The sequence below is a fragment of the Ascaphus truei genome, chromosome 16, assembly GCF_040206685.1.
Source record: "Ascaphus truei isolate aAscTru1 chromosome 16, aAscTru1.hap1, whole genome shotgun sequence".
Lineage (NCBI taxonomy): Eukaryota > Metazoa > Chordata > Amphibia > Anura > Ascaphidae > Ascaphus > Ascaphus truei.
Genome location: NC_134498.1, coordinates 50,382,827 through 50,406,354, shown reverse-complemented (window position 1 = coordinate 50,406,354; position 23,528 = coordinate 50,382,827). Strand labels below are relative to the sequence as shown.

General features: G+C 45.1%; 1 protein-coding gene across 4 annotated transcripts in view; it reads right to left on the bottom strand.

The window, feature by feature from the left end:
* ZC3H12B (zinc finger CCCH-type containing 12B) overlaps positions 1–23,528 on the bottom strand; it is a 49,552-nt gene that overhangs the window by 7,394 nt on the left and 18,630 nt on the right. For 3 of the 4 annotated variants that reach the window (XR_012788443.1, XM_075573551.1, XM_075573553.1), the window contains 4 exons: positions 3,820–4,640; positions 1,928–2,067; positions 1,440–1,674; positions 807–913 (listed from right to left, as the gene is read on the bottom strand). Coding sequence is in view for 3 of the 4 variants with exons in the window: in XM_075573551.1 (XP_075429666.1) it covers positions 807–913; positions 1,440–1,674; positions 1,928–2,067; positions 3,820–4,640 (1,303 nt within the window). In the remaining variant the exon portion in view is untranslated. Of the gene's footprint in view, positions 1–806; positions 914–1,439; positions 1,675–1,927; positions 2,068–3,819; positions 4,641–16,757; positions 16,980–23,528 lie in introns of those variants that run through there. The other variant, XM_075573552.1, reaches the window with a different exon arrangement.

Here is a 23,528-nt window from a genome sequence, read left to right as displayed (position 1 = left end):
TTTATTGTTGTTTGTTTTTTTAATATATATATATTTCACGACTGAAGGCGTTTTTGATATTTGTATTTGTTTCTCTTCGGTGGGTCTATGGAAATTCTTGGTATTTGGGCCGGTATCAGGCTGCTTTGCTCTGGCAGAGTGTTAAACTCGCATTCCCACTTAGCAACATAAACTGAGCTGCTATAAAGTAACAAAGTACTTGACAACATGCAGTGGTGGATTTGTGATGGTAATAAAGGCCAAAGAGTGCCACTTCTTTTTAATGTACAATGCCAGAGTACAACTACTTTTTAATGTACAATGCCAGAGTACCACTACTTTTTTTTATTTTTTATTAATTCACCTGTGGTTACATTTACAATATAAAGGAAAAATATATATATATATATAGTGCAGAATAAATGAGTTCTTCAGTATTGGGTGATACTGAAGAACTCATTTATTCTGCACTATCGCAACTGGACTAACACAGCTATTTTCTGATATATATATATATATATATATATATATATATATGACTGTGTATAGCGCACGTGTATGTATATATGTGTGTGTGTGTGTGTATATATATATATATTTAGGAAGTCTCTTTTCCGTTCTGCTTTCTAAGCAAAAATGCTGTATAATTATTTCTCAAACAGGCCAGAACAGCGATTCTTCCATGGGAAATATATTAATATATATTTTTAGGTCATTTTTATTTATTTTTTAATCCAGAGGGGTCAGCAAGAGCGACCGTGTCAGAGACGTGCAGCCGCCGCCGCCGCGGGGAGCGGTGTTAATACGCTCCCGCGCTATGTCCTTACCATAGGGACACGGCTGCTTCTTGTGCTCTGGAACCACCGGCTTTTTCCGCAGGAAGTTTTCCAGACTGGGGCCGTGCCGTCCTAGGGGATCGTCCGGAGGCATAAACCTAAGACATGGACAGGAGAGAGGTCAACTTGGCCATAAGACAACGTTACTGCTCGGGGAGAGAGGACAACACAGCGCTGATATTCAGCATGGATACCTGTTCTTGCTCATGTTGTACAACGGTTACCGTTCGTTAAAGCTCGGTGGTCTCTTGACCTTTCTTATGATGTAGCACAGCGGTGGCCAACTCCAGTCCTCAAGGGCCCCCAACAGGTCAGGTTTTCAGGATATCCCTGCTTCAGCACAGGTGGCTCAGACTGAACCCCCTATGCTGAAGCAGGGATATCCTGAAAACCTGACCTGTTGGGGGCCCTTGAGGACTGGAGTTGGTCACGGCTGATGTAGCACTTCAGAGATACCTGATTGCGTGAAGGGATACACATGGGATGCTATTTTATGCTGTAGCTGAGTAATTATGAAATGTGTATAATTTCACCTTTCCCTGACTTATCACCGTGACATTAATGTGCTGTTCCCGAGATATGACGGGATGTTTTACATCCTGTAGGCTGAGTGGAGACACGTACTTGTCGTTGACAAATGAGTACATGAGTAGTCGCTCCTCTATGAACTTCTTCCACTCCGGCTTCTCGTTCTGCAGGTCACGGTAGTTATCGTTGGACACGATGATGCCTTCCGAGTCAAAGGCCAGCTTGACTATGAAACGGTCATCATAACAAACCACTCTCCGACCCTGCACCCTGCGAGACGGTGTGAAAACCAGGATCTTTTCCTTCTCCAGCTTCCGTAGCACCTCCTGGTCTGCGGATAGTAATGAGATTTTGTTTCTTAGATGGAGCTGACTGTATATACAGCTGAACAGTACACAGATTCCTCTCAAGTCACTGCACCATATAGCGTTAATCTCATTTTAGTGTTTCTTTTTACCTAAGCATGGACAGTATGGGCAGCGCGCGTTATCACAGCTCAGACACAAAAGCCGTGGTTGGTGTTGGACATGTACTACGTCTGTGTCCTTTTCTCAGCAGAGCTGACAGACCACGGCTGTTATTACCTGTGATGGGTGCGTCCGGGCGCGATTGCTCCTTTCTCCAGGCTGGCACGAACACGGTGATGTCTTTGTGACCCTTCTCCAGGAACCACTCCACAGCCAGCTGTATCCCGCGGCAGGAGAAGACCTCTTTGTTGCCGTGGCTGTGTAGTAAGAGCAGGAGGTTACGTCGAATGCAAACATTTTCTGACCGATAACTTCATGAGCCATACATGCATGTGGCTAGTTATAGATATCAAAGAAGAAATTAGGGTCACTTTGTATTATCCACACACCTATATAACCATACCCAGCAGGGACATCACCCTGGGACTGTGAAAATTAAAATGACTGTGACACTGGGCCAATCATTTTAAATCCTCATGATTCAGTTCATAAAATTTGAATGTAATCTCTTTATTGTAAGAAATATTTTGACTATTGCTCTATTATGCTGCATACATTGAATGCGTTAAAATAAAAAGCACTTAATAATCAGTTTGGTTTACGGATAATCTGAACGCAGAGAGAATTAGCATCTACTGTGGTGACGTCATCTCGTTGTGGCATTTATTCCTGACATACGGTGGGAGAGCTGGACCTGCAGCTTAATGCAAATAATAAGGACGACTGGTACCAGCCAGTGCAGCTTCAAACAAATCTCATTAACATTGGCAAACATATCCTGCTTCAATGTTCTGAGCCGCTGCTCTCGGAAAAGTCATTTGCAAGTTATCAGTACAGCAGAGACGGCTGTTTTACATGGAAATTCTGCCGGCTGCTTCTCCTTTTCCCCCGTGAAAAAGGTTTGTATATACTTTGGGAGTCGGAAGATTTTAGCCACCAGTCTTTAACAGGTGGATGTGGCCCACAAAGGGAATGGAAGTGGCCCGTGGACCCCTGCCCTGCTAATGTCATACTAGTTGCTTAAAAAAGTGAATAAGACAGCACTCCACTGGACTTGATGACAAAAACAAACAAGTCCAATGTAGAATTAACGTGTCGGTCCCAGTATTACACCTTTATCCGCCTTATTCACTTTTCCCCCCCGATAGCCTCACTAGTTGTGGAAAACAGTGCAGCCGTGGCAGCGATACATGCCATTGTGGCACCAGCCGTGGCTGCGATACATGCCATTGTGGCACCAGCCGTGGCTGCGATACATACCATTGTGAGTGCTCCTATTTTATTTTGATGCATACTTGATGTTTAGGCCACTAAGTGCAGTTTCTCACACTGAAACTCACCTGTATGTTAAGGTGATGTGAGTACATATGGTACAGATGTTATAAATGCTGGGAAAATTTTGCAATATAGTAATGTTCAAGTCTTTACATGTACCTAAAATCGCCTTAGAATAAGCTTGGGGCCCTTACACTCCTAAATGTTTTCTGATCTGGTCCCTTTTGAAAACAAGTTGACAGGTCCCTGCCCTTGTCCGTGGCTTCTCATCGGTGCCTGGACAGTTCTAAAAGAGTCACCTAGAGCATGGGCGGCCAACTCCAGTCCTCAAGGGCCACCAACAGGCCAGGTTTTCAGGATATTTTGCTTTATCACAGGTGGCTCGATCCCGAAGCAGGGATATTCTGAAAACCTGGCCTGTTGGTGGCCCTTGAGGACTGGAGTTGGCCGGCCTGCCCTAGAGGAATCCGTACAATGGTCAGATAAAGCAGCAGAGCTTGCATGGAGCTGTGGTTCAACTCCTGATAACATTCTATTCTACCATAAACCGTAGAACCACAAGCTCACAAAGTGTTTGTCTTGGGTATTGTGTGTCCCTCGGGAAGACTTGTGTACGAGTTTTCATGGCTCCTTTTCCTTACAAAAATGAATAGTGAGTGGTCGATGTCCTACGTAGGAGAAGCTTGGTGACCACTAGTCATTGGCTTTGTTAATGTTTATGCTTTTAGACCCACCTCATTGCCACATTGCTCCCATCAATCACGATAGGCCTGAGGTTGTCTGTGTTGTCTACTACTTCATCTTCCAAAGACAGTTCAGGGCTTGCAATCTCTTTGGTGCAGGGGCCTCTGGGCACCAGGTTCCCACCGCTGCCACCAACACTGCTCTGTGCTTCTGACTCCCCCTTGTTTCCCAGTCTCACCAGCTCAGCCAAGATATCATTGATAAGCGAGTCTGCTCCTAGCTTGTTGAGGACAGCTTGAATTTGTTCCCCCGAGTAGCCCAACTTCAATGCAAAGTCCATCTTCGTTTGGTACTCTCTGTCCAAGTTGCTCTTGGCTTCCTCTGGTTTTGCTTGGTGATTAAGTGGGACCTGGATGCTGCTCTGAGAGAAGCTTGGACGATCCAAGCAAGGGGATCTGCAAAGCTGCCGGTGTGGTTTGTTGGAGATCTCTATACCGTGGAAGAGGCTGTTGACATTACCTCCAATCCCGCTCCTTCCTCCCTGCTGCTCCGCCTCGCTCTCTGAGCTGGTCCAATCGTCTGATTCTCCGCTACAGTCTCCTGGGTCTTGCGTGTACTCCATCTCGTTTGCAACCGCCCTCTCCTCTCTGGACGGCCTTTTCTTTTCCATTTCCAGCTTCTTGACCATGGACCAGGCCGTCATCACGTTCAGCTGGCGACCGGAGATCTCAAAGCTCTTCTCTTTCACATCCAAGACTGCCAAAGACTCGTACTCAATGGCATCACGAAGACTGCGTAGGACCCTCCTCAGCTGTGGTGTTAGGAACTCTTGCTTGGTGTGTTCCGGTGCACACAGAGATGTGATGTATTCCTATGGGGAAGAAACAAAAATCAGTCTGTGAAACCACATTTATTTTCTGTTCTTTTCCACAAATGACCTGGTGCTAATACAGACACATTCAATAAAACAACAGAATTCAGTAAACTGAGAAACAGAAACACGCATTGTGCTAGCAGATGTAGTTTTATTTTGTCCAGTCTAGTGTGCTTGCTATGAAAGCTTGGGTCCTAGTTGATAATACTTGTTATTAACCCCTAAGACTGAGGTTCTCAACTCCAGTCCTGAAGATCCCCCAACAGGTCAGGTTTTATGGATAGCCCAACTTCAGAACAGGTGGCTCAATCAGTGGCTCAGTCGAAGCCTGTACCACCTGTGCTGAAGTAGGGATTTCCTAAAAACCTGACCTGTTGTGGGATCTTGAGGACTGGAGTTGGGAACCCCAGGTCTAAGAGCTCATCTTTACACAGTTATTTTTATAAGAATAGGATAACAACCTAAAATGTCAAGCAAATGTGTCCTGAAAACATAAGAAAGAATGTTTGTGTGGGTACGTCTTATTCCTCGGTGTAGGGAACTGTGTTTTTAAAATTGATTTCTTTAATAGTATTTTCTATATTTTGTACTTCTAGCAAATGAAGGTAGAAGAATGACTGGTTAACGAGCGCTCTGACGAATGGGAGCGCGTCACGACTACGCACTTCGCTGAGCGCGTCTGGAGAGGTGCGTGACAATGATTAGTGAAGCTTCAAAAGATGTAATAGAAAAATCACACCGGCAGATTAAGCATCGTGTCCAATGACCTTTGCAACGCTCCCCACACTGCTTTACTGACATGAATCTACGCTCATGTCTTGTCAGACAATCGTCCCCAAGAAACTAGTGACGTCCCAACTTTCAAAGCATCAATTAAACATTGTTTGTAGAAACTGAAATTACAGCACAAAGTGCACTTGAAATGTAGTCAAATTGATTTTAAAACTCAATAGATTTGTTCCACAGATGTTATTATAACTAAAAAGAATATAATTTTAAATCAGCAATAATAATGTACTCAACGGACTAAGCCCGTCACAAAGTACAGTTTTGTTTTGTCACATAGAATTGCTGCAGCCCAATAGTGTGACACAAGGAAAAGTTACTTCCTACTACAGAATTATGGAGACTGCAGATTCAAATTCGTTCTGTCTATGGTTTAAAGTCCACAGTGTATTATTACCCACATAATGTTCAAATTCTGCGCATAAGTATGATTGTCTGCTGTTTCCATTACTGCCACTGGACAATAATGATTATGCATTAACACAAAGGCACATTGTCACACCAATAAAGAAGGGATTCATGATTGCGAACGATCGCAGTGTAATATGGTTGGATGAAATCTCGGAAAGAAACAAAAAAACGAGGCTTTATTTCTTAAGTTCCTGTGTTTTTAGAATACTTATTCTTTTTCTCAATTTACATCTATATTTGGGACGAGTTCCCAGTCATATTGAACACAGAGAACCATGCAGACTTTCCCAAGACACAACAAACAAGTTCGGTAAGACTGGGTAAATTATTAGGTGTTTATCTAAACTTTAAACTGTTACTAATTATCCCCCCCCCCCCCCCAATCAATTAGCATTTCAGGAAAACAAACGTCATAGCTACTGTTTTGACGGACATTCCTTTTATTTCCAACAATTAAATTATTGACAAGCATTGGAAAATTGATCTACTTATTAAGGCCCTTGACCTTTTGCCACAGGATGTCTCTGACGGCAGACAATGCTACCGGTGCTGTGGTCCTTTCAGTCTGACATTAATCACTTGACAAGGACATCTTGAAATCCATGAATAGTTCCCCATGAATCTCCCTCGGGCCACTTCCAGGAACGTGTAATGCCAATGTTAACACAGCAGTGCCGGGCTGGAGATATATGGAAGAGCTCACTCACTCATACATTACTACTTGTTAGGAGTTGCATTTTCATCATAACTAACCAACCTATGAGGGGACAACGAAAAATAATTGTAAGCTTCCCGGAGCAGGGACTCCTCTTCCGAAATGTTACTTTTATGTCTGAATCACTTATTCCCATGATTTGTTATTTGTATTATGTTATTTATATGATTATCACGTGTATTACTGCTGTGACGCGCTATGTACACTAATGGCGCTATATAAATAAAGACATACATACATAAACTTTAATTAAGCTGTAAGCCTTTTATTGTGGAAAGTGCAAAACATTCTGTATGAGAAAGGCTTATCTCATTATTCTGCAGTAAATAAAAACACCTCTGAGCGCCTTCAAATGTCTCCAACAGGCCAACAACCCCACATTTCCCTACAATCCCTCCGCATGCAATGCTTCCGCTCACCAGAAATGCCCTTGTGTACCTGTATGTGCCCACGTACCGGCTGCACATTGCAACGTCGCTAACCAACCTCACACAGGTGAGACCCAAAAGGTTGACACAGGAGATGTCTGTGAGCAGGGTTACTGGCTCTGCACTTCTGTAACTCGGGCTATGAAAGCTATGTAATACGCAGGCACAAACCTATAGGGGTCCCATGTTAAAATGTGTAAGAAGTATAAAGTGACTCACCGAGTGCTCATTTGCATGTCATTACCCAGAATCCCTGGCTCCAGTGGCAGCACTGGAGTGATTATTGGGAAAGGCAGGTTCATGGACCCGAGACGTGAACATGCTCATAAGTGGGATTTATTTTATTTACGGTATACTCTACGGTGGAGAGTTTGTACCACTTTACTCCCCATACCGTACTCTGCACACCCGGTTTCTTTACTCCCCATACCGTACTCTGCACACCCGGTTTCTTTACTCCCCATACCGTACTCTGCACACCCGGTTTCTTTACTCCCCATACCGTACTCTGCACACCCGGTTTATTTACTCCCCATAACGTACTCTGCACACCCGGTTTCTTTACTCCCCACACTCGGTTACTCTGCACACCTGGTTTCTTTACTCCCCACACTCGGTTACTCTGCACACCCGGTTTCTTTACTCCCCACACTCGGTTACTCTGCACACCCGGTTTCTTTACTCCCCACACTCGGTTACTCTGCACACCCAGTTTCTTTACTCCCCACACTCGGTTACTCTGCACACCCGGTTTCTTTACTCCCCACACCCGGTTTCTTTACTCCCCACACTCGGTTACTCTGCACACCCAGTTTCTTTACTCCCCACACTCGGTTACTCTGCACACCCGGTTTCTTTACTCCCCACACTCGGTTACTCTGCACACCCGGTTTCTTTACTCCCCACACCCGGTTTCTTTACTCCCCACACTCGGTTACTCTGCACACCCGGTTTCTTTACTCCCCACACTCGGTTACTCTGCACACCCGGTTTCTTTACTCCCCACACTCGGTTACTCTGCACACCCGGTTTCTTTACTCCCCACACCCGGTTTCTTTACTCCCCACACTCGGTTACTCTGCACACCCGGTTTCTTTACTCCCCACACTCGGTTACTCTGCACACCCGGTTTCTTTACTCCCCACACTCGGTTACTCTGCACACCCGGTTTCTTTACTCCCCACACCCGGTTTCTTTACTCCCCACACTCGGTTACTCTGCACACCCGGTTTCTTTACTGTACAAGTTAGAGCTCTGCCTGATGCACTGTGACTATGGGCACGGTAACATCTTAAACTTACGTATGTCACAGAATATACAGAGCATTGTTAAGTGGCCGGAAAAGCGGGGACGTTACGGCTCACTGTGAAGGCCAGACGGATACCACGAGGATATTATTAGGGAGCGGGCAGCTGGAGAAATGCATTCTACTGTGAAAAATACCGGCTGATAATATAATGGGGCATAGAACAGCGTGGAGATGAGAGCCCAATGAAAGTGAAGGAGTTAGATCAGGAGTAGCCAACTCCAGTCCTCAATGGCCACCAACAGGCCAGGTTTTCAGGATATCCCTGCTTCAGCACAAGTGGCTCAGTCCTTGACTGATTGAGCAGCCTGTGCTGAAGAGCGGATATGCTGAAAACCTGTTGGTGGCCCTGGAGGACTGAAGCTGCCCACACCGGCGTGAGAAACCGGTGGCAAAAGGCCTTGGCAAAGAGGAAATAAAGCAAAGTAGACAACAGCAGGTAGATTACGGAAAGCAGGTGACTGTTCTCGGCAGTCAGCTGTGCAGGATTCATACCCAATGAGACAGAAGCATGTGATCTAGTTAAGGTCACGCTGTCTGCAGAGAGAGTTTCATGAATTATTCCGTCCCCAGAATGAGTCACAGACCCAGGCCACACCATCATTTTCTTTAGGAAGTTCCCCATGAGGAAATACAACAGAGAGCTGTATCTTTTTTTCTTTCCATTTTTAACTTCCCTATTCAAGCTTTAAATAGATATAGGCGTGTTAGTCCGGGTGCGATAGTGCAGAGTAAATAATTACTCCCGTATTAGGCGATACCTTTTTTTGATTTGGACTAACAATAGATATTATAAGACAGGCTTTCGAGAATATTCCAGGAGTTTAACACAGGTGTAAAAAAGAAAAACAAGATACCAATCTAAGGCAGATGATGCAGAGAAGGAATAAACAGACAGGGCAATACATGGATGAAAGGGACAGTGATACATAGGACTACAGACAGTGAGACATAGGACTATATACAGTGAGACACAGGACTATATAGAGTGAGACACAGGACTATAGACAGTGAGACATAGGACTATAGACAGTGAGACATAGGACTATAGACAGTGATACATAGGACTACAGACAGTGAGACACAGGACTATATACAGTGAGACACAGGACTATATAGAGTGAGACACAGGACTATAGACAGTGAGACATAGGACTACAGACAGTGATACATAGGACTACAGACAGTGAGACACAGGACTATATACAGTGAGACACAGGACTACAGACAGTGAGACACAGGACTATATACAGTGAGACACAGGACTATATACAGTGAGACACAGGACTATATACAGTGAGTCCTCGGTATCCAACAGATGCGATATCCACAGTATCCGACGCCACATAATGCAGTCTGTTGGACGCATTAACCGATGACGGACCCGCTTATCCGCCGCTGATTAACATTGACCCGACGGTCCGTTAACCGACGGCGGTTTACGGGACGCATGCCGTTGGTTAAGCGAGGACCACCTGTACATCCATCAGGGAGTTAATGCTCGGACACTAAAGACAGAAACGGATACCTCACAACCCTTACTGAATCATTGAAAGAGTTGGGACACAAGCCAAAGACTATTGCCACAACTATCATAACTGCACTGAAAGCCTCATGAGAACATCTGCTCCAATACAAGAAGAAGAAATAGCCACACACAAACCACTTGTGGCCATACAACCCTGCCATAGAGGAAAATAATCAAAGATCTGTAACCCATGCTGACAGAAGATGCAACATTAAAACACATCTTCCCCAAACCTCCCATCCTTGCATTTCCCATCCTTGCATCAACCGCCAAAGCTCAGACAGAAGTTAGTCAGCAGAATACTTCATAACGAACTGAATGGCGCTGTTAATGGCACAAGACCGTGCAACAACACACGCTGCAAACTTTGCAAACATATATGCCAAGATCCCACAGCCAGTCACAAATGTACTGCACCGACACACTTTATTCGAGCAAATACCCAGTATGTACCTGGCAGATACCTGGAATGAGCCGCTCCTCACCTCTGACAAGCCCCGTTGCGTTTGCCTTCCCAGCCTGGGTTCATGCCTGGCTGACGGGCGGCTGATCTGTTAAATGATAATGATTAGGATTTAATAGGCTGCAATGCTTCGCGTGTCTACCAGATGGCATAAATTCATGAATTGTAATGCAGTATATATATATATATACTGTGCAGTATTGCAGCCAGCGGGAATAAAATGCTTTAATCCCTGCCTGGAAAATAACCCAATGCACTCGGGCAGAAAACAGTCACAAACCTCAATACACCCGGGTATACCCGAATTCGTGGGACTAGCCGAGCTCGAATAAAGTGTGTCGCCAGTGTAGAACATTCAATGTCAAAGGAACATTTTGCTGCACATCCAGGAATTTGGTATACATGATTCAATGCAGCAAATGTGACCAAGGATGTGATGTTTGTGAGACACACACACAATAACACACCATGAAGAAGGAGATATTGCACTCCTGTGGGACACCACTTCTCACAGCTGGATCATTCCATAAATGATTTAAATTCAAATCCTCAATGGAATGTTTAAAAGCATCCAGAACGGAAAACACTTGAACTCAGAGTGATAATATCTTTAGCAAAGAGACAGTGCGCGAAGTCCTTAGGACTCCTATCTCTTCATAGTCTGTGTCATTCTCCCAGCAGCTCACGATCGCACGTGATCAGCGGGGCAATTTCCAAATGCAAACATACATAAAGGGGCGCAAGGGAGAAAAAACAAAGACGAAATTAGGCAAATAAAATACAATTTATATGTACACTTGGACCATGTACAACACACATAAAATGAGAGTGGATCTCAGTGATCACAACAGTTCGCAACACCACAGAGGAACGGGCCCCAAATAACTGAAGCTCCTCGCAAAAGTCCCAGGCGGAGGAAAGGAACAGAAGATTTCCAGCTTACGTGATGAAAATTAAGACGCCGGGTCAATCAACTTGAATTACCCTTAGGCCGCCTCTAATTTTCAGCACTTTTTGATAATTTTTCGTTGAGGGTCAGCTTTATATAAAGATTCTGTCCCTTTTACATATTTTACGCTTCGAGAGATCAATCTTGCCGTTTATTTATTTTTTAAGTTGCTATAGTAATTATTGCACCTTTTATACACACTTTATGGGCTTCGAGTAGCTGGAAAATATTGGGGTGTTCAGTTAAATCCTCTACTTCAGAGGAATCTCTTAGCAGCAAGTCTTTTAAACCCCTATGGAAATTAGTCAATATAGGTGAAAGATTTGCCAATATGGCAGGGGTAAGCAACTCCAGTACTCAAGGGCCACCAACCAACAGGTCATGTTTTCAGGATATCCCTGCTTCAGCACAGGTGGCTGTAAAAGTGTTTCAGTCGAACACTGAGCAACTTGTGCTAAAGTAGAGACTGATTGAGCCACCTGTGCTGAAACAGGGATACCCATAAAACCTGGCCTGTTGGTGACCCTTGAGGACGGAGTTTCACACCCTTGCTGTAGACTATATGGATCCTTCATGATCATTTCAATGACACTTCTCACCTCACTTTCTCCAAGTATATCAGAGGCAGACAAGTGAAAACGCCATTTTTTGCATGGTGATAACAATTTGTCCGAGACCATTTCCTTTGATGGTTTCAATTAAGTTCTATTCCACATCACTGGCAATGTATTTACTGGTGGGGCCCTATGGAAACAGGGCCCCCCACGTCTAGACGGGCAGGTACGTGGCAATTTGGCTGAAACCACAGTCCTACATGATGAATGAGATCTCTTGAAAAGGAAGTCTCACTTCTCACTCTGTATAACAATTACAGGCATACCCCACATTAACGTACGCAATGGGACCGGAGCATGTATGTAAAATGAAAATGTACTTAAAGTGAAGCACTACCTTTTCCCCACTTATCGATGCATGTACTGTACTGCAATCGTCATATACGTGCATAACTGATGTAAATACCGCTTTTGTAACAGGCTCTATAGTCTCCCCGCTTGCGCAAAGCTTTGGTACAGGTAGGGAGCCGGTATTGCTGTTCAGGACGTGCTGACAAGCGCATGCGTGAGCTGCCGTTTTCCTATTGGGCGATATGTACTTACTTGCGAGTGTACTTAAAGTGAGTGTCCTTAAACCGGGGTATGCCTGTACATTAAAACAATGAGGAAAGAAGACTGCACGTTTCCTGTGTCTCCAAAACCTAATTCTGAACATTGCAAAAAGATTATGGCTAACACTGCATTTAAAATCAGAAACGCACGCAAAGAACATCTTTACATGAACTTCATCGACGGATAATTCTATTCTGCTGAAATAGGGGTCATAGGATCGAAAGTGATTGTGTGTTGTGATCTGTGACACACACTTCCTCCAGGGGATTGTGTAAAACCCGGATTTCTAAATAAAGGTTATAGAGATTATGAGTGAAATCATACAAAACAGATCTACCCGCCAAAGCACGTGGACGCTTTGTTTCCATGATAGTCAGTAGCGGGGGACTTGCAACTATATCACCAAAGTATTTAAATCATTTTTATTTATTTATTTTAACATCTGAAGATTACCCTCCATGTTCACACACAGAGTAATCACTTGGAACAGGACTGGCAGATGGACTCCAGCCAGTAATAACGTATAATATCTGAGCACCAGCTATGTAATAACCAAGACTGAGATAAGGCAGTGACAGAGGCAAACTTTAAATAGCATTTCATTATACGTATACTATATTTAAGGTTTCAATTAAGGTTTGCTTAAAAAACAAACAAAAAACAACTTCCAAAATAGAAAGATTTTAGGACGAAGTGTTAATGAATGTGAAAAATCTTTTTATCATTTTTGCTGATAATATGTTTGGAGCATTTTACAATTAACTGCTCAATTCTCCTTCAGAATAAGTGAGCTGCAGAAGTCTGCAGCTTGAGGACTGGAGTTCAGCACCCCTGATCTAAATGAAATTATATATATATCCCCCCTGGGGTCTCTGGAGCTGAACCGCGTTAGTTAGACGTAATACTGGTAACTGCACCAGAGAATATCATGGGAACAAGGGTGGGGGTGGCCTGGAACTGGATATAGCGCGGTTCTGCTCTGATGGGCCCTCCCAGGTACCAAGCCGGTACAGAATAAAAGAGGGGATTTCTGCTTTCAAGAGCAAACATAAAAACAGGGGAAAGAATGCCGCAAACTTTACCAGTAATAAAAGGCGGAGTATTGAAGTCATTTTGGAAATTCAGAATGGCTGCCATCTTTAGTAAGCCCCAAAGGAAATAAAATATTTCCAAAACAGAAAACTATTGAATGATTTTACAACAAGGCGTGTGGTGGGGATACAAAAAAGAAAGAAAAGTCAACTCAACGTATGTATGTAAATCACCAAATATTGATTGCCCCATTAATGCAATGGGTGAGGGTGAGGGTATCCATGGCACCACTGCTTTGTATACAGCACAACCAGTGTGATAGCAACAAGCTTTGCAACACAGGTCACAAGAAATAACACACAGGTAAGTAGCTGTGTAATTCTCCTTATTCCATGCACAGTGCAAACAGGTTGGGAGTTTCTCTGCATCCGGAAGTCTGCTGTTATTAGGTCTCATGTCCCGGGACGGCACACGCCGGTAACTGGGCATTTAATTAACCCTTTCAGTGCCGGGGGGTCGTGCCACCTCCGTGGCCATGGATCCTCCTGCACTTCTGCATGACGTGACCGTAGTACGCGTCAGGCGCTCCATCTGCGCTACGTTTGTATACAGCCCCTAAAACATGAGCACGGGGCAATGTTTCCCGGTGTAATAAGGGCCGTAGGATTCCCATTGTCATACCCCAGGGTTAGCCAACTCCAGTCCCTAAGGGCCACCAACCAGGAGCACCAGCTTTTCAGGATATTACTGCTTCAGCACAGGTGGTGCAGTCGAAGACTGAGTCAGTTGATTGAGCTACCTTTGCTGACGCAGGGATAGCCTGAAAACCTGACCTGTTGGAGGCCCGTGAGGACTGGAGTTGGCCTCCCCTGTTGTGATTGTCACTTTAAGAGAAAACTCATTTTAAGACAACTTTAAGTAGACAATAGTTCTCAGTCCAAAAACCATCTGTCCCCTTTCCAGTGGATTCGGAGGCCAATGTCCCTGGATTCTTGCAAAAGAGCAGCAAAATGAGCCTAAACTTAAGTACACATTTCCTACAGGTGCAAAATGTTTTTGTCTGCAATAAAATCTAGCTGAAGTATTCAGTGATTGCACAGTCTAAGTCACCATGTAACTATATAACTAAGTCACCATGTAACTATGTAACTAAGTCACCATGTAACTATGTAACTAAGTCACCATGTAACTATGTAACTAAGTCACCATGTAACTATGTAACTAAGTCACCATGTAACTATATAACTAAGTCACCATGTAACTAAGTCACCATGTAACTATGTAACTAAGTCACCATGAATCAGCAACAGAGCAGGTGAGGAATAAAAAAAAAAGAGTCTTTTTCCTGGTTTAGCAGACTGACGTGAACACCGACCGCTGCTTACCCCGGCAGGACCGCTGCTTACCCCGGCAGGACCGCTGCTTACCCCGGCAGGACCGCTGCTTACCCCGGCAGGACCGCTGCTTACCCCGGCAGGACCGCTGCTTACCCCGGCAGGACCGCTGCTTACCCCGGCAGGACCGCTGCTTACCCCGGCAGGACCGCTGCTTACCCCGGCAGGACCGCTGCTTACCCCGGCAGGACCGCTGCTTACCCCGGCAGGACCGCTGCTTACCCCGGCAGGACCGCTGCTTACCCCGGCAGGACCGCTGCTTACCCCGGCAGGACCGCTGCTTACCCCGGCAGGACCGCTGCTTACCCCGGCAGGACCGCTGCTTACCCCGGCAGGCCCAGAACACAGGAATCTGTGGGCATACTGACCGCTGCTTACCCCGGCAGGACCAGAACACAGGAATCTGTGGGCATACCGACCGCTGCTTACCCCGGCAGGCCCAGAACACAGGAATCTGTGGGCATACTGACCGCTGCTTACCCCGGCAGGCCCAGAACACGGGAATCTGTGGGCATACTGACCGCTGCTTACCCCGGCAGGCCCAGAACACGGGAATCTGTGGGCATACTGACCGCTGCTTACCCCGGCAGGCCCAGAACACAGGAATCTGCGGGCATACTGACCGCTGCTTACCCCGGCAGGCCCAGAACACAGGAATCTGTGGGCATACTGACCGCTGCTTACCCCGGCAGGCCCAGAACACAGGAATCTGTGGGCATACCGACCGCTGCTTACCCCGGCAGGCCCAGAACACAGGAATCTGTGGGCATACTGACCGCTGCTTACCCCGGCAGGCCCAGAACACAGGAATCTGTGGGCATACTGACCGCTGCTTACCCCGGCAGGCCCAGAACACAGGAATCTTTGCCCACGCTGACCAATATTTCTTTTTTGTCCTTTCCGACGCTGTTTTTAGTTTTAAAACATGTAAGCATTTGAAATATTAAACCCAGTACAGTGTAGACATTACACAAATATATATATATAAATATAGCTGTCAACTGCAGCCTTCAAAAGCCACCAACAGGTCAAGTTTTGCCAATGATTGTTACCTGTGCTGAAACAGGGATAGCCTTAAACCCGGACCTGTTGGTGGCCCTTGAGGTCTGGAGTTAGGCACACCGGCAGTATTAACATTATACAAGTTAACCTCATATAGACTTCGGGGGGGGGGGATTGCCAATTTAAGGGGTCTTATCAGGCACTGAAGGGAACACCAACCCTGTATATCTTAACACTGCCGACTTGGTACCCAGCCCCCAATTTGGGAGTCCACTGCTCTGCGATACTTTCTAGACAGCATCATAACCAATTGGGTTAAACAGAAGTGATATATACCTGAAACAAGCGCTTGTATGGCTACAAAGCACTCTATATACAACAGCGCATTACATAGCATATTAATACAATGCATAATTTATCTGTGTATTGTGTAATACATGTATATATGTGTGCTTATATTGATATATATATATATATCTCACACACACACACACCTCATGAAAACAAATGCGATTTACTTTCATGATACACAACTGTGTAAAGCAATATAGTTTTACATCGCTGTGTAGCATTAACTCATCCATAGCTAGAAACACTGGCAAAGCATAAAGACTCTTCTGGCAGTTAAAAGGTTACACAGATACACATGCAGCTCCCCACAAAACCCTTAAAAGCAAGCACTCTGCACTGATCTACAGAACAACACACAAAGCCAGGGGCGGCCAACTCCAGTCCTTAAGGGCCACCAACAGGTTAGGTATTCATGATATCCCTGCTTCAGCACATGTGGTGCAGTCATTGACTGAGCCACCTGTGCTGAAGCAGGGATATCCCTAAAACCTGCCCTGTTGGTGGCCCTTGAGGACTGGAGTTAGCCACTCCTGACCTAAACTCTGTTTTCTGAACCCACAGCTCTGATTTGCCTTCTTCTTACCTTATGAAACCCGCAGGGGAGAGAGATCTGAGAAGGAGATGTGTTGATGGTATGAATGCTTGCTGGCTCTGTGTGTGTGTGAGGTATGAATGCTTGCTGGCTGGCTGTGTGTGTGAGAGAGGTGCTGGCTGCTGACATCACATCTGGCTGTACCCTCCTCCCTGGGTTCCTCCTCCGTGACGCTGCCTCAATAGGGCTGAGACTGGAGATGGAGTGAGAGAATGTGACACCCTGGGGAAATCCATCTGATACACACAGAGAGCACACACTGACTCCTGATACACACACACACACAGAGCACACACTGATTGACTCCTGATACACACACACAGAGAGCACACAATGACTCCTGATACACACACACACACAGAGCACACACTGACTGACTCCTGATACACACACACAGAGAGCACACAATGACTCCTGATACATACACATACACATACACACACACATACACACAGAGCACACAGACTGACTGACTTCTGATACACAGAGAGAGCTCCTGCTGTCCGGCCTTCCTGCCTCTCACCTGTCTCCCCTACAATCTATCCTAAACGCTGCTGCCAGAATCGCTCTACTCTTTCCTAGATCTGTCTCAGCGTCTCCCCTCATGAAATCCCTCTCCTGGCTTCCTATCAAATCCCGCATCTCGCACTCAATTCTCCTGCTCACTTTTAAAGCTTTACACTCTTCTGCCCCTCCTTACATCTCAGCCCTAATTTCTCGCTATGCACCATCCCGACTCTTGCGTTCTTCTCAAGGATGTCTTCTTTCTACCCCCTTAGTATCTAAAGCCCTCTCCCGCCTTAAATCTCTCTCACTGACTGCCCCACACCTCTGGAATGCCCACTGTGATGCAACCCAACATATTTCCATGAATATATAGATATGTATATTTATAATAGTAACACTGTATTCAGCAAGGTCAATAACAACATCACGCCATGTTTTCTCCCGTAAAGAGCATAGCGCCAACGATGATACGCAAATTAGGCGCTATCATATCATCATTTCACTATAGGCCGTTAAGGCTAACGCTGGCACTTTATGTTATTTAAGTCAGTACTAATCTTGCCGTTACTCCCAGCCACACCCTGAAATAGGGCTTTTCCGGATAAGGGTAATGCCACAGTTTAGCAGGATTGAAGTAGGTGCTATTTCCCGCTCCTCTCTCCACTCCAACAAAAGCCCTTATTGGAAGATAAGCATAACATTATGCTACAATGTGACGCGAACCCCATTGTAATGAGATGTGGCACGGACGATGCATATCACTAGCTTTATGGATACGGTGTTACCACGGGGAACATAACGACCATTCTTATTCTAGGCAACGTTATGTGCCCTGATTTACTGGAGCTTAGTGCATCTATGCCAGGGGTTGCCAACTCCCATCCTCAAGGTCCACCAACAGGTCAGGTATAAAGATATCCCTGCTTCAGCACAGGTGGCTCAATCAGTGGTTCAGTTGAAGAGTCTGCTTCAGCACAGGCGGCTCACCTGTGCTGAAGCTGGGATATCCTTAAAACCTGACCTTGTGGTGGCCATTGAGGACGGGAGGTAGCCGCCCCTGATCTAGGCCTTTGGCTTGATTGCAGCTCCAATAAATACTGCAAACTGGACTGGGCCTTTAAAGGGCTCCCCCTCTTTACACTGTCTGGACTACAGTGCGCTAACACATCTATGGAGCACGGTGAGAATTAGAAATAATATGAAATGCAAAAGGCTGCCAAATCTTAGCGCTTAGGAAAAGCGCCCTGCTAGGCTGGTAATTCAATGGGTAAGAACAGATCAATATGAAGTTACAATTATATCCTTGTTGTCTATTTGAAGATGAGGCCCATTGATTTGTTTTTGTGGTATAGCTTTGGCAACATCCGTACTGTGCAATCTTTGTACTTTAACACGGTGTACTGTCCAGAGAAAGGCAAACATCGGACATACTCCTAACGTGATCGGCATTGTACTGTCTAATTGACAGAGAAGAAATAGAAACGAGCAGTTTAACCCAAGAGACGTGAAACTCGAACTGTGATGTTTATCTTACTTGCTTTCCATTCATTGCTCATATACACTTAGGTCCCATTTCCATTGGTGGAAGGGTGTTGAGCTTGGTTTCAAAATCGAAAACCTGTTAAGCAACTGGGGAAAGCTCGCTGGCCCTTTATTTAGAGGGCGTTATACAATAACAAGGAAGGGGACATCGAAATTGAAAACGGTGTTATAAAAAAAAATGCAACTTTTATGTTTATAATTGAAAAAGAAGGAATTGCTCCCCGATACTACTATTCTGTCAGATCTGCAAATTACAGCTGAAATGTCATCTCTCACGATTAACACGGTACTAGCAGTAACACAGCAGTAACGGGTTTACACAACCTCACTCATTTTATGCCAAAATGCTATCTATAGCAGTCATATGATTTGGCTTCATTGATTATACCTTGTGGAACAATTCAGAAGGGAACTTATAAATAATATGAATACATTGTTGCACATTGCAGAAGAGAGGCAGATTCCGTGACAGCACTACCCACGCAGGTAAACAGGACGAGGGGAACGAGTGAGGTCAGCTCTGCCCTGCAGGTCCAAACGGGCTTCCTTTGAGAAAGGTATGTTTAGGAAAGAGGGTGGGCTGGAGTTAGAGACATGGGACAGTCCTCTGAGCCTTACACATACGAACGGGGTCCTTGAATTTTATTAGGAGCTGTGTGTTTGAATACAGGGGCAGTGGAAGGTGAGCAGTGAGTGAGAGAAATCAGCCTGGCAATAACATAAAACTAATAAGGTGCTCAACAACTCTGGCTGCAACCAGAAACTTCAGTGTTTATTTGGCCTTGAGTGAGGGTGGGAAATCAGACTACTTGTTGTAGTATAAGACGGGCGATCGGGAGGACGTAGGAATGCATATTGCAGGCTGTCTGCCATAGACTGAGCCAACAGTGTCACCTATTCCGATGTAACTGCTTCTCTACCACCTTCAATGCTGTATAATGCAAGGTACGTTAAATAACGTTTCAAATATAGACAAAGACAGCGAAGCCTGAATAATAAAACATGATATACTATGGAGTCCAGCGTTGTTACTGGAAGGAGTTAGTGAGGGGCCTTGTGTGTAAGAGAAAGGGGTTTGTAAATTCCAGGGGTTAATGTTTCCCCAAACTCTAAACACAAGACTAAAAACTAATGAAAAGATTCCCCAAAGAAGTATCTGGTCGGGGTGAAAAATGAAAAGTAAAAGCAATTTATACGGAATTTCATTTTCTTACAAACCAATGTAACTGCCAGAGCTGCAGCAGGCCGATATGCACCAACCGGTCTCTGAGCCTGAGACTTGTTAGCACGCCGTTACTCCCAGTCATTCGAATGTTAATAGAGCGCACTACCGCTGGCCACCCTTTTGTGGCTCCGGGTCAGAGTGTTAGAGGACAGGTAATGTACTGCAGTGCCGGCCTCTCGATGAAAGCTTTCCGGATACTCAGGAAATACATACCGCAGGAAACAAGCTCGGGTTCAGGGGGGGCATTAAAATAAAAACAGGCAACATTGTTCCAGCAGGAAATTAAACCGTGTAATTTTACCCTGCTGCATATTATCTGTGCTGCTTAGAAGCCCACAGTGCTATTTTAGAACTCACAAACATCATGTACATTTCTGCAGTAAATTGCCAACATTTCCAAGAATTCTTTGTTGCAAGGATAATCTAGATGGGATACAGGATACATTGACTTTCACACAATATATACCAGCCAGAGCTCTCTTAAATTAAATAGATATGAAAGACTAATAAAACGGGGGAGTGGCAGCAACTGCAAGATGCCAGACCGTGTCCTAATAGCTTAATGTTGAATAAAAAGCCGAAGTCTATAACAGATGTGTTCCTCAGAAGGAAATGAAGGCCAATTTAAACAGATTGGGCTGTGCTTTCCATATGAAAGGCAGCACGGAATCACAATTAACAATGTAGTGTTAAACTGATCTGGAGGACACAGCAGAGAAACAAGATGCATTTATAAAGCCTTCAATAACAAACCTGCAGAGCAATGAAATATATTCATAACAAGAGTGTTCATGCTGATAAAAAGGTTTCCTGCTCATAATATGTGCGCGTATCTACTTCTATATCTACAGGGGCGAGAAAAAGAGTGTGAACCCCAATGATAATTACGGAAATGCCATCGTTTTTCCTTGATAACCTTCTCGAACCAAAACCAAAAACTATCCAATAGGGTTTATATTAACCAATTCCATGTCTTTCGACACAAAATGATGTATGAATTAGACAAACAACTAGTATTTACTGTAAGAGTCAGGGTATGTACAAAAGTAAGAGACACCTTGGTATTATCAGCTAAATTAAAGGGGATAATTACAACCAGGCAATTAAATAATTAGGTAGATCAGGTGTGAGTTTGGAAGGCAATGCCTTATATAAATATCAGAAACGTTGTGAGTTTGGTCTTCACCTTACAGGTGTGTGGGAACACGTCATGCCAAGAAATCTCTGAGGACCTCAGAAAAGACGGTATTGATGCTCATCAGTCTAGAAAGGGTTACACAAGCATTTCTAAGGATTTGGGGCTCCACCAATCCCCTGTCAGACAGATGGAGAAAGCTCAAGACCACAGTCAATCTACCCAGGAGCGGTCGTCCTACCAAAATCTCTACAAGAACAAACTGGCAAATTATCCAGGGAGTCACTAAGCGCCCCAGGGTAACATCTAAGGCCCGTAATATATTGCGGGCGGGTGCTGCGCCGTGCACGCTGACGTTATAGTTGGCTGTGGTTAGCCAGCCATTGTATATTGGGCCGTGCGCGCACGGCAGTGAGCGTGGAGCCGGGCGATTTTGGAGAAGACTCCGAAAAGTAAGTATTTGCGCCACTATCACAGTATGTGTGTGTATGTGTGTTTATGTGTACACAATATTAATAAAATAATTTATTCTCACAGCATCTTTTTTTAATTTTTTCTACACATACACACAGTGACACACAGTGACACACAGTGACACACAGTGACACACAGTGACACACAGTGCCTTCCAAGCCTGTCGCTCACAGCAGCACGTTCCGTACACACAAAACGTGTGTGTCACGTGCACGAGCGTTCGCACAGGCACGCGCCCACTATATTACGGGCATTAGGATCTGCAGCCACTCTCACCTTGGCTAATGTGAGTGTTCTTGACAACTATCAGAAAAACACTGAACAAGAACGGTGTTCATGGAAGGATAGCCAGGAGGAAACTACTGCTCTCTAAAAAGAACATTGCTGTCTGTCTGAAGTTCACCTCAGAGCCCATAGAGATGATCCACAAGACTTCTGGAACAATGTTCTCTGGACAAACGAGTCAAAGGTAGAACTTTTTGGCCTCAATGAGAAACGTTATGTTTGGCAAAAAACAAACACTGCGTTCGAACAGAAGAACCTCATCCCAACCGTCAAGCATGGTGGGGGGAGTGTGACGGTTTGGGGCTGCTTTGCTGCCTCAGGACCTGGATGGCGCGCCATCATTGACACAACCATGAATTCTGCATTGTTTCAGAAGATTCTAGAGGAGAATGTCAGGCCACCCGTCCATGAGCTGAAGCAAAAGTGGGTCATGCAGCAAGACAATGATCCTAAACATACATGCAGATCTACAAAAGAATGGCTGCAGAAGAAGGAATTCCGCATTTTAGAATGGCCTAGTCAAAATCCGGACCCAAACCCCATTGAAATGTTGTGGCAGGACCTGAAGCGAGCTGTCCATGCAAGGAAGCCCTCAAATGTCACCGAGCTGAAGCAGTTATGCAACTAGGAAAGAGACAAAATTCCCCAAACCCGATGTGAGAGTCTGACCAGCGGTTACAGGAAACGCGCGGTTCAGGGGTCTATAACCTTTCAAGGAAGAGCCATTTTATAAAAAAACGTCTTCGTACACAATATTCAGAGAGCCGCAACACGGCCATGGCAGCTTGACGGCAAGATGCCACGTTGCGTCCCGTTGTCCTTTGACGCCGCACGGCTATTTTCAATGAAGTTGCAAGAGATTGCCGGTAGTTGAAGGGGGAGAAGCAGGAGAATGCCGGGAGACGCTGCCGGTAAGTCTCGCCAGCGGGCAAAATGGATGATGGATTAACGTGCCTTCTTGTACTCAGTATTTCTTCATACTGCAGCATGTTAATGTTCATTACCTGTCACATTTAAAGGCAGGGGGGCAAGCACTCCAGGAATTGCAAGGCTACAGGCATGAAAATAAATGGGTTTTATTCAACATCTATCTTGTCCGGAAATAGGGCGCGGAGAAAAGCCTGGACTCGAGAGGTTTGTGCAGATAATAGTAATGCGGCATTCCATTTTATTTTCCGCCAAAACATGAAGGTGATGATTCCCCGAGCGTCGGTGTAGGTACATCACACCAGGATTCCAGCATCAACAGCTATTCAGGTCAATGGCCAGATAACGCCGGATCAGGGTGTGACACCCAACACCAACGCCGTTGGGTCATATTTACTCAGCACATTTCTGCCATAAGATGCTTTCCGCTGTTCTGCCACCAGAAGGTGTCTTATGACATTAGACTGCTTAGTAAACATGGGCCTAAATGCTGAGGAAGGAGTGGCTCAGTGGTACAGCCATGTGCTTTGAAGTAGGTGAACCCCATTTGAATTTCAGTGCGAGTTCTTCTGGGCCGTCTGCAGGTTACTTTATCTGTCTGTGGGGCAGATTCACTAAAACTGCCATGCTGGATATCGCACCCTGATTGCTATGCAAATGTATGGAA